The following is a 14375-nucleotide window of genomic DNA, read 5'->3' on the forward strand; positions in this document are numbered from 1 at the left end:
CCTTATTTTGATTCCCAGACTGAACATTCAGGAGTTTACCTGCTCATTTGAGTTTCTGTTCCTTTACTTTCCTCCTGCTTTTCTTCCAGCTTCTTATTTTCAGTGGTTTGCCTCTCTTGGTGCAATCTGTAAAACGGGGTTGTGACTCTTACCTGTGGTTTTGTGGTGCTGAGTGACCCAGGTTTTCTCATTAGTTTCTTGAGTAACAATTGTTGGATACATCACAGTCCTGCCTAAAATTGTCTGCTGTGCTCCAGGGCAGATGTGGCAGGTGGGTTTTTCTCTTTGCTGCCTCAAATGTGCCACAGAGTCACCTCCACTTACCTGTTTCTATGGTGGCCAAGTCACCTTAGTTGCTTCCAAAACTCCTTGCTGGTGCATCACTGTCTGTATTTCAAAACCCTCCTCAGTTCCTGTTCCTTGGAGCTTTTTGTGCCTCTGCTTTTTGGAACTGCCTCCATTTCTGGGGGTGCAGTGTTTGTGCTGAGGTCATTCCTAACAAAATCAGATGTTCCCCAGGCTGATTTTTGAGGCATGTCTTTGGTTTCCAGGCTGGTATTTTCTTATTCAGCATCACCTGGGGCTGTCTGCTGCTCAGCCAACTCCTTTGTCTGTTTTCCCATTCCTCTGCCAATCTGTCTTCACCAGTAAATCTCTTTGTGCTCTCCGAAGACCATGTGAGTAAGATATAGTAGATTTGTCTAAAAAGATCACTTTTTTTGAAAACCTTGAGGTTAGTCTGGCATATTGAAGTATTCCCTCTTCCCCCTTTTTCTCTGTGTCACATTAATCCTCTTTGCTTGCAAAGCACCTTTATATTGGAGTCAGAACACCAGCCCTGGAGAGGCTGCAATCATTCTCCCTCCTTTCTCCCCTGCAGTGCCCCCTCCAATGTGCCACATGTTTATTATCTCCTATTGTTGCCTTTCAAGAGGTTTATAAATCCTGTTTCTTGGCCTGCAGTGCCTGAGCCTATCTGTTTTGGATTCTAAAAGTGAGATGAGCCAATGCTCACAATTTTTATGAAGCTCTTTAATCCTCCCCCCTGCCAATGTTCTTGTTCACATTAACGCCTGGGATTTTGCCCTCACGATCACAGTTACCACCCCTCTTTAAAAATGATGCAAAGTCAGTTTTGGTATTTTGTGTTGCACTTGGAGTACTCTTAATCTCTGCCCTGCCCTTCCTTCCAGCCTTGTTTCTCTCCCAGTGCTCTCTCACAAACTGAAGAACTTTTCACTATTTTTTTGTTTTTAAATATCTCTGCACTGACTGCACCACTTCTCATGTTTATCCCTTGACTTTTTGATCTCCAAGTTATGAATTTCCAAGTGATGTGACTTGAAACCTGCGTCTGCTTCTTGTGTCCTTCATGAGAAAGGATCACATCCCATTTGGAGTTTCCTTGGTTCTTGTTTGGGATTTGTTCTTAATAATGAAAACAGCTTTTGACTCCTGGAGGAATCTCTCTGCAGTGAAATCCTCTGCACCACATCTGACTTCATGAACCAGTTCCTTTCAGTCTTGGGTTTCAAAAGAGCAACCTTAGGACTTGCCTTCAGATCTACTTTAGCTTGTTCTTCCTTTTGAACACCAAGTCTCTTACTGATGGTGTGGTCCAAGGTTAATTTCTACAACCTTTCATGTGTTCTCATTACATATGCACAAAAATGAAGGCTATAAATAGCATCCCTCTGTGTTGGTTTGTTAACTGTTGGAAGAAATATGTTGTGCTGTGGTGTGAAGAAAGGTCTTGGTCCTGTTGCAGTTAATAAATCAGAAAACAAATGTGAAATTAAGAGAGGTAAAATATTTCCAGAATGAGGCATATCACACATCTGTGCTGCTCTGGGCAGTTTTAAGCAGAAGTTCTGTAAAACCACCTGTGTTTTTCTTCTGTGATTTCTTCTCACCTCAGTCTGTTCCACCACAGACACATGTGCCATCCCATCATCTTTGAGCTACACGTTTCTGGAGCAGCTTATAACCTTGAACACCAAATCTTTCAGTTTATTTTGTTCCCTTCTGCTTTGTCATCCCTGTGGCATCCCTGGTGTGATTGGGAAGAAGGGAGAAGGGATTTGAGCTTCCTGAGGCTCAACCCAGAACTGCTGCCACATCACTTGCTTCACAGCAAGTGCATTTGGACAAAAGCCTGGCAAAGCAATGGCACTTCCTCCTGGATAAAATATAGAAAGTAGCTGAGTTGACTCTGTGGTGTAGGAGAGGTGTGTGTTTAGTGTAAAACATGTTCAAAACATTCCTGGGTGGGAGCCCTCAAGCTGGAGCAGTGTGTGTTGTGTGTGCTTTGTGTCACCCAGACCTCTGCGTGGTGAGATCACAGAATCATAGAATGGATTGGGTTAGAAAAGACCTCCAAGATCATCCAGTCCAACCCTTGGTCCAACTCCAGTCCCTTTACCAGATCATGGCACTCAGTGCCACGGCCAAGCTCAGGTTAAAAACCTCCGGGGATGGGGAATCCACCCCCTCTCTGGGCAGCCCATTCCAATGCCTGAGCACTCTCTCTGCAAAGAATGTTTTTCTGATCTCCAACTTCAATTTCCCCTGGCAGAGCTTGAGCCCATTGTGCCCCCTTGTCCTATTGCTGAGTGCCTGGGAGAAGAGACCAACCCCCACCTGGCTGGAACTTCCCTTCAGGTAGTTACAGACAGATGATGCACTTCAGCCTGTGTGCAGCTCTATTTGGGTGTTGTCTCCCCCAGAGCGAACTTATCTGAACACCTGATGTGGGTGAACAATCAGTGGGGCATCCAGTGTTGGGTTTATTTTGCATTTACCTCCTCAGCTCTTTGGGGCCAGCTCTGCGCCCATTTTTGGCTTGTTCCTGCTTCTCCCAAGCTGGTTCCTTGGATGGAGAGCTGTCCGTCAGCAGCCACATAGAATCATAGAATGGATTGGGTTGGAAAAGACCTCCGAGATCATCAAGTCCAACCCTTGGTCCAACTCCAGTCCCTTTACCAGATCATGGCACTCAGTGCCACAGCCAATCTCACCTTAAAAACCTCCAGGGATGGGGAATCCTCCCCCTCTCTGGGCAGCCCATTCCAATGCCTGAGCACTCTCTCTGCAAAGAATTATTTTCTGCTCTCCAACTTCACTTTCCCCTGGCAGAGCTTGAGCCCATCGTGCCCCCTTGTCCTATTGCTGAGTGCCTGGGAGAAGAGACCAACCCCCACCTGGCCAGAACTTCCCTTCAGGTAGTTCTAGACAGTGATCCTTCTGTTTGCCTTCAAATCCTGTAATAATCCTGGCTCTCTGGTAGATGCAGGAGGCATTTTGGAGGCTTTGGGAGGTGGGTCTGGAGCAGCTGCTGCTCCAAGGGGGGAATGGGTTTTCCAAAAATCAGATGCCGGGCGTTGCACCCGCGTCGTGCTTCCCACCCCACCCTTCCCTGAGCCTGGACCTGTGCCACGTGCCAGAGCAAGCTCCAGTGAGCAGCACAGCCCCTTCCATCCATCCCTGCTGCTCAGCCGGGACTTTCCCGCCCCAGCAGAATCCATGGAATGCCTTTGAAGCAGCTCCCTGTCTGCTCTGCCTCGCCCTGGCAGTGCAGAGGGGATGGAAATGGTACCGCAGATCGAGCCCAAAGGACCCACCAAGCCCTTCCAGAAATAACAAGTGGTTGACCATGGATAACTCACACTCAGTGCTTGGTCCTTGCTAATTGTCAGTGTCCTTACAGAGGAGCTGAGCCCTGTGGACAGAGAGCTGGGATGTCAGGGAGGAGAAATGCCTTGCTAGAGGTTATGCTTGGTGTGGGATTTTATTGTTGCTGATTTTTTTTTACTTTTTTTTTTTCCTTTTGGCTCCTGCCTTGTGTTAGTGTGTCCTGAGGGTTCTTTCAGAGTTGTAGTTGGCGCTGGGTGTGCAGTCAGCAACATGAGGAGCTTTTGTGGACTGCAGTGGAGTGTTTACAAGGAGAAATCCACAGGAAACTTGGGGGTTTTCATGGAAATTTTCGCCTTAATAAAACCTTCCGGTGCGTTGTCCAGAAAACTTGCAGTGTGGATGTGCTGCTTGGGAATGTTGTTGTTGTTGTTCTTGCTGCCCAGAGGAAATCTTGTGGCTTCACAGGGCATCGTGAGAGTCCCTGATCTGAGGGGCACTGAGGTTCTCTGTGAACCTTACAAAGGACCTGTGAGAACTCTGCCTTTTCTCCTAGTTTTTCTTCCAACTCTGGAGTTTCCACTAAAGCAAATAACACTGTTTTTTTTAGGCTGCTGTGATTTAGAACATATATAAGTAAAAAAGGATGCAGAAATTATTCTGGCCAGCTTGGCAAGTAGAATTATGGAATGATTTGAGTTGGGAGAGACCTCAAAGACCATCTCATTCCAACCCTCCTGCCACAGGCAGGGACACCTTCCACTATCCCGGGTTGCTCCAAGCCCTGTCCCACCTGGCCTTGGACATTTCCAGAGGTGGGGAGTCCACAAGTGGGTTGTGGACCTTCCCTTCAATGGGAAGAGGAGAGGGGTGTGTGCCTGCCTGTGCTTGTATAAAGGAATATATTTCTGTATCAACAATGTGTAGTAACTGCCTTGATAAAACCAGAGTGGAAACGAGCTGGAGTCAGACTTGTGAAAACAGCAGGGCCACTCCAGCAGTGCAAGTATCCTGTTTTTCAGACATGGCTGATTAGAAATAGCAAAACTGGCCCCTTTATTTCATCAGCTTAAGGAAGGAATAACAGTGTAAAGGCAGCACAGCTCGTTGTTTCAGTGCCCATCACTCCTGGCAGGATTCTCTCTTATCAGCAATTTAAAACCGCACGTTTGGGATTGAAAACCTTTTTATGTTTGCTCTGTGGACTTCTGAAGAGTCATCGTCTCTAAAGATAAAATTAGAAAGCTTGATAACTTAAAGGGTGGAGGAAAGCAAACAGAATTATTCTGGAATTAAGTTTCATAGGGAATTGTCAGTGACTTCACCTTTCAACAACTATTTTTGGTGGGTTTGAATATTTAAAAGCTCACCTGCAGCTGCCACAGTTCTCCACTTGCCAGCAGTGAGATGTTGCAGAAATAGGGGAGTCTGTGGGTGGGGACTGGGCTCTGGTTCATCTTCAAAGCAGTTTCTGCTGGGAAGCCTTGTTCTAATTCTAGGAGCTGGAGATGAAATGTGCTGCTGACGTGCAGGGAAGGAGCTGTGTCTGCCTAAAAGTTCCTTCTCAATATCCACAGCAAAGGGTGTGTGAGGTGGGGGCTCGTTTTTCCCAGGGGACACTTTCAGGTAAGGTCCATTGCTAAGTTCCCTTTTAAACTGGAAATTCTCTTCCCTGCTGCTGGAAAAACTGTGGGGCAGGTGGCAGCTGGTCAGGTGGAGTTTGCTGTGCTCTTTCCAGCTGTCTGGAGTTATTAGATGAAGACCTTCTTTAAATCCAGATCCATTAAAACATGTGCGATGAGCTGAATGCTGAATTCAAATGAGGCAATTATTCTGGCAGTAAAACTTCTGAGTAAGGCATAATTTTGTTATGTAAATTAAAACTTTTCAACCTTAAATGGTATTGTTGGCTGAGCCAGGGACTAACTGAAACACAGGAGGAAATATAACCTTAAACAAGGAATCTGTTAGAGGTGAGGCAGAACTCTACCCTTTGTCTTTCTCCATAAACCAGAAATAGCTGGGAGCAGCTGAACCAACTTTGCTGGCTAAACATGTCCCCAGAGCCTGTTGGGGTAACCAGTTTGGTCCTGTTTTTATTCATATAATCCCTGCTCTTACCTTCATTTGCAGCTTCCCTTAATGAAGGGTGTTGAGCTGATTGTCCTCCAGGATTCCTGAAAACTTCTTGAAGAAAGCCTTTTACAAACAAGCTCAGCTCATTTTTCAAACACCTTGGCATGAAAACTCATGAATGAAATGTGATCTGCTGCTCCTGGCTCAGGAGATTTCAGCATGCAAATCGTGGGTTTAATTGCATTCACCTCCTCTCCCCAGGGTACGGTGACGGGCGGCCACCGCAGCTTTTCTCCCTCTAATCTTGGGAAGCAGAGCTCCAGAATGTCCTTCTGGAAGGGAAGAGAGAGCTGCAGGCTCTGCTCCTGCAGCAGCAGCTCCCTGCAGTGCCTCATCTGCTGCTCTGCTGGGCTGAGCTTTGCCCGGGGCACGTCGGGGGCCTGACCCTGCTTTGCTAAAGAACCACCAAAATGAGGCAGACCCCATGGGAAATGAGGCCAGAGCAAACTCCAGCAGCCTTGATCCCCCTTTTTGTCTTCATGCATCTGTTTCAGCACCCTGAAGTTCTATTTTTATGAGATTATTTTAGCCTGTAGCATCCAAGTGAAGAGGCAAACAAAATAGCTCAGTCGCATTTTGCAGAGGAGACTAAATTGGGAGGTGACCCAATTCCAATGAACTGGAATTAGCACACAGGAGGCAGAGGGAGAGAATTAACCCAGGAACTAGGTGGGTGTTTCTGCAGCACTGAGATGTCCTACCCACAGGGTCTGTAGGTAAGATGCAGGTGGTTTGGGCACTGTCTGGTTGTGAGAACGAGGTGATGATCTCAATAAAATCCAGAGGGAAAGAACATGGGTGGCATCATCCTTTCCAGGGTCTGCTTCTGGCCTTGAAAGCCCTGCATGGACCAAAGGGGACACAGAAAACTGAACTAAGCCCTTCCTTTTGATGTGCCTCCCCCAAGCTCCTGTGCCTGCTCCTCACTTGTTATCACTGGGGCCAGAAGGAGGAACCAAATATCCAGGGAAAGCAGTGGTTAAATGGCATGGCTGCTCCTAGTGCTGGAGGCTTCCTCCACGTGGACAGCATCAGCTGTAGATTTGTCAGACTTTATAGATGTTACGGCTTGAGGTTTTTAATTAAAAGCTGTTTTTAGGCTAGAAATGTGATACTTAAGCAATTGTCTTGATGGTGGTCTCAGGGGGAACATACTCAGTGCCTGAATATGTCTGTGTTGGCTCATGATGGATGTGGCACTGAACCTGCTGCTCCTCAGCTAGCAAGGACAGATTATTCCTGTTTCAAAGAGGAGGCCTTTGAGTGTAACAATTCAAAGATTACCATGGAAACATAATCTATAGTTAGTTCTGTAATGTGCTTATGTGATGCTCCTGGGAGAAGAGCCTGGAGCCTCCTGATGGTTGCACCCTGTGTGGCTCAGCTTTGAGTGGAAGGGGACTGGGAAGGTGTGATGGAACGGAGGAGCTGAGGGCCTGATTCTGCTGCTGCTGCTGCTGTGTCAGCAGCACCCAAGGGTGCCTCACAGCCCTGAAATTGCTCACCATGAAACACGTCCTTGAGAGTGGGTCTCCTCAGCCAGACGTGATGGTTCTGTCACTTCTGTGGGGCATCTGATGAATAACACAGGGCAAGTCACCAAATTTACCATTATCAGTTTTCTGAAGGACAGTTTGTTGCCCAGAGAAGCTGTGGCTGCCCCATCCCTGGAAGTGTCCAAGGCCAGGTTGGACAGGGCTTGGAGCAACCTGGGATGGTGAAAGGTGTCCCTGCCTGTGGTAGGGAACTGGAACAAGATGGTCTTCAAGGTCCCTTCCAACCCAAACCATTCTGTGATTTTGGGTGGTATTAGGAATTCAGATATCCACTGGGATCTCTGATGGATATATTGCACTTGCTGATTTCCCTTTTCAGCTATACTTTAACTATATCTGCAGAAAAGATGATGACATCTGGCAGCTGATGTGCAGATAAACCCACGTGTACCTTACAGCTGGATTAAGGAATGAATGGGCAGAAGGATGGCTCTAACTCTGGGATGAACCACTGGCTGTGTTTTCACAACTGATAGAACTTAAACTTCAGGATTTCTCCTTGCAACAGATTGCTGTCATGGAAATTCTCTCCAAGGGTGGATATTCCAGCCTTGGTTGCTGCTTTTCCTTTCTCATATGATTCCTTTGGATGGGCTGGTGCCCACTCTGGGCTACTTTCTCTAATTCCAGGCAGGCATATTTTGCAACTATAACTTTTCCCCTTTCTGTTTTTCCAGGGTTTCTGGTATGCACTTAAAGCCATATCTCAAGTTACAGAAGAAAGAGCGATCCCCAGAAATCAGCCAGGATTCCCTGCGAGGCCATCAGGGATCAGCACAAGGAGAAAAATACACCTCCTGCACCAAACTGAGCGTTTTCCCCAAACCCTCCCTCGGGACTCCATCTCAGAAGCTTCTGGGGATTATTTATCCAAATACTATGTGCAATATGAGCGGGAAGGGTCCGGCGGATGCTCCGAGTGCCAGGGAAAAGAAGAACGCGCTGTCTGCGACGATCCACCAGGGGGAGGAAGGGGAAGGGCCGCTGGATGTGTGGGCTGTGGTGAAACCTGGCAACACCAAGGAGAAGATCGCGTTCTTCGCAGCGCAGCAGTGCGGCGGCAGCGGGGGCCGGGTGGGCTCCATGAAGATCAAGAGCACGTGGGATATCGACGGGAGAACGGCCAAACGCAGGAAAAAATCGGTGGACCTCAAAAAAGCTAAAATTCAACTGGAAAGAATGAGGGAGGCCAATGCCAGGTGCTCCCAGCCGGAGCCTTTTGCCTGTGGCATCGAGCACTGCTCGGTGCACTACGGGAGTGACAGCGGAGAGGGGGCGTTCCCGGTCCGGTCCCTGTCGGTGATAGAGATGGTGGCTTTCCTGGAGCAGCGAGCGAGTGCGTTACTGGTGGACTGTGCTAAAACCTGCACCGCTGCTCCTGCCACGAGGCCGAGCGCTCAGCCCAAGGGGGCCCCTCCCAGCCCCGACCCTTTTTCCCCGGCCGGGGCGTGCGAGGTGCACGTGGAGAGGGGCCCCTGCGAGGCGCAGGGCGAGCCCGTGCGCGTGCTGGACATGGTGGCCAAGCTGGAGTCGGAGTGCCTGCGACGCCAGAGCGAGCGGGACGCCGGGAGCCTGTCCCGGAACAACAGCTTCCGCAGGAACGTGGGCAGGGTGCTCCTGGCCAGCAGCACCCAGCCCGAGGGGGAGGCGGGGAAGGGCATCCCGGGGGGCCTGGCACAGAGGGATGGCTTGGAGGAGGCTGGGGGTCGTTGTGGTCCTCTGGGCGATGCCGAGATGTGGGATGGTGGTGCCTCTGCTCCGCAGCCTTTTCCTTCAGGGCTGGATACACAGATGCGGAATGTGAGTTCGGGACTTGCCCAGGCGGTGCTGGCGATGGCGGCCGGCAGGAGTGGCACCGAGACGCGGGTTGAGCCTCCCCGAGCTCTGTTGGCCTCATGTGCCACCCCTGCCAGGCGGCCACCGGAGTCCCTGCAGAGCAAGAACGCGACTGTTGATTGTACGTCAAAGGAGCCTGAAATTTTCCCAAAGCAGAGCCTGCATCCTGCTAGGAAGGAGCCCCTGTGCATCAGTATATCCATCACCAAGACCGAGAACGGATGCAGGAAAGAGAAGCTCTCCAGCTCTGGTGAGGATTCACTCCCGGGGAGGCTGTTTTTCCTCCAGGATGAGCAGCCTGCTGCTCAGGAGCAACAGCCACCACAGGAAAGCACCCAAGAGAAGCCAGGAGAAGTAGCCCAAAATGAGGATGAGGATGCTTTGGCATCTGGCAGATCGTGTGTCAGAAGCAGTGTCCCTGCAGAGCCATCAGCCCCCTCTGTCCCTCCCACAGAAAGGGCTTTGCAAGTACTTGACGCTTCCTGCCTGAAAAGGCAGGTCTCGCATGACTTTCTGGAGACCAGGTTTAAAATCCAGCAGCTTTTGGAGCCCCAGCAGTATATGGCCTTCCTGCCTCACCACATCATAGTGAAGATCTTCGGGTTGCTTCCCACCAGGAGCCTGGTGGCCCTCAAATGCACGTGCTACTACTTCAAGTTCATCATCGAGTACTACAACATCCGGCCGTCGGACTCGCGCTGGGTGCGGGACCCGCGGTACCGCGAGGACCCCTGCAAGCAGTGCAAGAAGAAGTACGTGAAGGGGGACGTGTCGCTGTGCCGGTGGCACCCCAAGCCCTATTGCCAGGCGCTGCCCTACGGGCCTGGCTACTGGATGTGCTGCCACCGCTCCCAGAAGGGCATCCCTGGCTGTAAGTTGGGTCTCCATGACAATCACTGGGTCCCTGCCTGCCACAGCTTTAACCGCGCCATCCATAAGAAAACCAGAGGAGCGGGAGCCGAAGTGGAAGAGGAATATTAGTGCACATACACTTTTCCTGCAAGATTGTCTTGGGGTCGGAGGAGATTCTCATGCCTTGTGCTGTTTACAGTGTATATAATTGTCGTGGTTATTTTTTTTTTTTTTGTTCCACAGGGCTATGAAACTGCACATACTCAAACACAAGAGCCTTTACCTTTTAGATTAAAGAGAGCTTTTAGTCCATCTCTGTAAATAACACTATAAAAACTAATTGTACATACAGAGTCTACAGCTGGCTGAACAAGGTAACCCCCTACAATGCAGCTATCCCAGTGTTGCGGCTATAGGTGTGTGTGTTTTTAAGTGTCTTGTTTCAAAATCTGTATATTCCGTATAATATATGAATGTTTCTGAGAAGAAACTCTAAATAGGTAAAGGTCAACTTGTTTATAAAGAAGCTGCAGACAACTTAACTGGACAACCTGAAACTTAGACTATAGAACAGATCCATTATAGTAGCGTGGCAGTGGATTAAAAAAAAAAAAAGGAAAATTATTGTATAGTCAGAATATAAAAAAGTTCTTGTCTACCTTACCCATGTTGTCTGTTTTTTTTTTTTACATAAATAAAATGTGCATTCTAGATCTGCCTTACCAGACTTTCTCTTGTAAGACTTTTGCCCCAAAATAAAAATGCTGTAAAACACGTGGCAGAAACTTGGTGCTGTGCTGTAGTTCAGATGTGCAGTGAGCTTCCTCTAGCAAACCTGTCCTCCTGCTAACAAAGGAACAAACAAACCCCCAAATCTCTATTCCTGCTGTAACATTCCCAAACTCCGGCTTTTCCTTCCTGTCAGCCCTGGGTGCAGCAGAGGCTCCTGTTATTGGGAATTCTGGTGCAAGGTGTGTGAAGCTTGCAGAAACAGGGACTTCGCAATCATCCTGCTTCTTGGCTCTGTGTGGGCACCTGACTTGTTTCCTGGATACTCCAGGACAGACCTTGGCTCCAGTAGGATCAACGTGGAGTTGCCTTGGCTCTGTGCTGTGCTGGAAGCTTTGCCATCTGCTCTGTGTGGAATTTTTCCCTTTCAAGAGGAATCCTTGCAGTGCTTAGCCCTGCTCTGCTGCAGCCTCTGGCATCTGATTCCTTGGATTGAGTTGGTGCTTTCCAGGGGAATTGTGAAAGTTTGTGTCAGGTGAAGAGCTTCCTCAATCTGGGAATGGGAGCTGAGCATGGCATCTACTGGAGTATTTCCCTGGATACATTCCTCTCCTGCACTGCTGTGATCAGACTCCAGTTACACCCCTCTGAGGGTGAAGGGTTTGGGAGTCTGGGAATGGACCCTGGACAATCCAACAGCCACATTGGGCTACTGGGCAGTCAGAGGAGCCACAGTCATTTTCCAGGGAGCCAAAGGGAGTGTGGCAGCCCTGCCTTTGCACTGTCCAGGGCCCGTCTCTCCCCACACTTGGTGCTGTTGCTGTTTGCCCCTTCTCAGGGCATGGATGGACTCCTGGTTGTCACCATTCCAGCTGGAGCAGCCACAATCTCGGACCTGGTGCAAGAAGAGCTGGTGCCACCTTCCTGTGGAGCTTGTCCTGGGCCTTTCTCAGCCCTGCAAACCCCAGGGAGCACCTGGGAAGGGCAGGGGCTCTGGCTGGGATGGCCCTGCACCTGGCCCATCCTCTTGGCACTGGATCAGCAAGGTGTGGAAAACTGCTGGCTGTGGGGACCGGGATGAGCTGCCCACCTTCCTCTTCACCCACACTGGGATCACATGGAGCGACTCACCTGGTTCTGGAGCATGAGGACAGAGTGGGTTTGAAGGTGGATGCTTTTATTCTTTCCATGGACTGAGAGAAGGAAAACGGAGCCTTGGCAGCCCCAAGTGTGGGTTTGATGAGCTCAGGGAGGTTTCAGGGTTGTGCTGGGTTTATGTTTTGCCTTCACCTGCTCCTGCCACCCTGGGCATCAGACACCCCTCCCTCCCTGCACCGCAGACATGATGACAGCCACGAGGAATGAGATCAGGAGGCTGAAAGGAGGGTGTGGCTGCCTCGGAATCGGCTGGGAAGAGGGAGAGGAAAAGCAGGATCCCTGGTTAATCCGTGACTTCATCCCCTAACAGGGTGCAGGCTTCACCCAGCCCTGGATGAGCAGCACCGTGACTGCCAGGCTGATGTTCTGCCAAAGCCATTGGTATCAAAGGCCTCCAGCTGGATTCTGATGAAGGGAGAGGGGAAAGAAGCTGCTTTCCTGCCCCCCACCCAAGACTCTGGAAAACTTGAGGCTGACAGCAGCAAGGGAAGTCCTTGCAAGGCTGGAATGGAGCAGCAGAGGAAAGTATTTTGTAACAAGATAAGGGGCCAGTGAGGTCATTTTTTTGGAACAGAGTGTGAGATTTTGGTCACCTTTGTTGGACAAGAGGAAAAACAAGGATAAAATAATATCATTAGGCTGTTTTGTTCCTTGGAGCAGGTAAATCTGGAGGACAACTTGTCTACCATACCCCATTGCTGCCCTCCCCCCAGGCTGGCTGGGGAGCGTGGGCTGGTTTATACATCATTTATTACATTGTTTGCTGGAACTGTCCCTGGTGCACAGCATTGCTGTTAAAAATTGTTTTGCAGAACAAGCTTTTGCATCCAGAAAAATGGGCTGGTTCTGAGTGTGGCCATGCCCAGCTGCCTGAGGCTGCTTTTTCCTGAAAAGTAGGAAAGTGCAGATGGCTGTTTTTAAAATGGGTGGTTCAGGGAGAACCCAAGGTCCAGTGAACTTTCTTCTTTCCTAAGAGCCAATTAAAACAAAATCCAGTGTTGGATTTACAAAGTTCAGTGTTCAGAACTGAGGATGAAGGACTGTACCATGTGCTTGACTTCCCTGCCTGGGAGCAGTTGGAGGGTCTGGACTGAATTTCCAGATATCCCTGCAAAGAAGTTGTAATAACATTTCCATTGTCCATAAGCTTCCTGTTTTCATCAAGCTCTGGGACTGGCATGGACACCATAGAAAAAGCCACCCATGGCTGAGGGTTGTGTTTGGGCTCTTGCCCCATCTCTGCTGTTCCTGCAGCACTTTTCCCTTTGCTGTGTCTCTGCTCTCCCTGATGAAGTGCTGAGACGCTGCAGTGGAGCTCAGGCCACTTCCTGCAGTTTCTGCCCCTGTGCCAGCCCCTGGAACTGTCGTTAGGGCCATGGAGATGCTCCAGGGCTGGAGCCCCTCTGCTCTGGAGCCAGGCTGGGAGAGCTGGGGGGGCTCACCTGGAGAAGAGAAGGCTCCAGGAAGATCTGAGCCCCTTCCATTGCCTAAAGAGACTCCAGGAGAGCTGGAGAGGGACTTGGGACAAGGACGTGGAGTGACAGGACAAGGGGAATGGCTTCCCACTGCCAGAGGGCAGGGTTAGATGGGATATTGAGAAGGAATTCTTCCCTGTGAGGGTGGGCAGGCCCTGGCACAGGTTGCCAAGAGGACCTGTGGCTGCCCCATCCCTGGAAGTGTCCCAGGCCAGGCTGGATGGGACTTGAAGCAACCTGGGCTGGTGGAAGGTGTCCCTGGCCTTGGCAGGAGGTGGAATGAGATGGTCTTTAAGGTCCCTTCCAACCCAAACCATTCTGGGATTCCACACCTGCACAAAAATGCACTGAAATATCCAACCTCTGTCTCAGTCCCACTCCTGCACGGTGGGAATGGTGCTGAAGCCTCACCTGGGGCTGTTCCTCTTCCCAGGCTGCCTTTGGCTGGTCCAGGCAACCCTGGGGTAGGGACAGGACTCAGAGCATTACCAGGCTGCTCTCCTGCCACAAACCAGTGTGGGCAGAGGACAAAACCTCCTGCTGATAGCCCTGCTAAAGCAGAACTGACCTGAGCATTCCATAGGCAAGGGCTGAGCTCAGAGCCAGGCTTGGCTTTGCCCCTGTCCATGACTCAGGCAACAAACTGCCCCCAGCTCTGCCTGCAGGAGCCCCACGTGGCTGCTGCTCCCAGTCCTGAGTGTGCAGCAGCCAGGAATCACAGGGCATCTGTCTTCCCCCTTAGATACATCCCAAAAAATTGAGTGGGAGGGGTTGGTTCTCCTCCCATCATTCAGCAGCCTGTAAACCATGGGCTGCCAGGCCACCAGGTCCCATGGGCAGAGCCTGCTCAGGCCTTTCCCATCCCTGGTGCTCAGCACTCACTGCTTCACTTCAATAATTACATCCATAAAAAGACACACCCTGCATCCTGAAACGACCTTGTAACCAGGAGCATCTCCCTTTGCATGCAGCAGGAATGCAGCACCTGCAGAAACAAACCCAG

The 14375-nt window shown here is 50.1% G+C and overlaps 1 protein-coding gene across 4 annotated transcripts in view; it reads left to right on the top strand.

Annotated features, from left to right (window-relative positions):
- The window catches only part of FBXO34 (F-box protein 34), a 42312-nt gene extending 31584 nt beyond the window's left edge, over positions 1-10728 (top strand). For all 4 annotated transcript variants that reach the window (XM_071557249.1, XM_071557251.1, XM_071557250.1 and 1 more), the window contains one exon: positions 8000-10728. In XM_071557249.1, coding sequence (XP_071413350.1) covers positions 8000-10139 — 2140 coding nt within the window. In that variant the 3' untranslated portion in view covers positions 10140-10728. The remainder of the gene's footprint in view (positions 1-7999) is intronic.
- The last annotated feature ends 3647 nt before the right edge of the window (positions 10729-14375 follow it).

The sequence above is a fragment of the Pithys albifrons genome, chromosome 6, assembly GCF_047495875.1.
Source record: "Pithys albifrons albifrons isolate INPA30051 chromosome 6, PitAlb_v1, whole genome shotgun sequence".
NCBI lineage: Eukaryota > Metazoa > Chordata > Aves > Passeriformes > Thamnophilidae > Pithys > Pithys albifrons.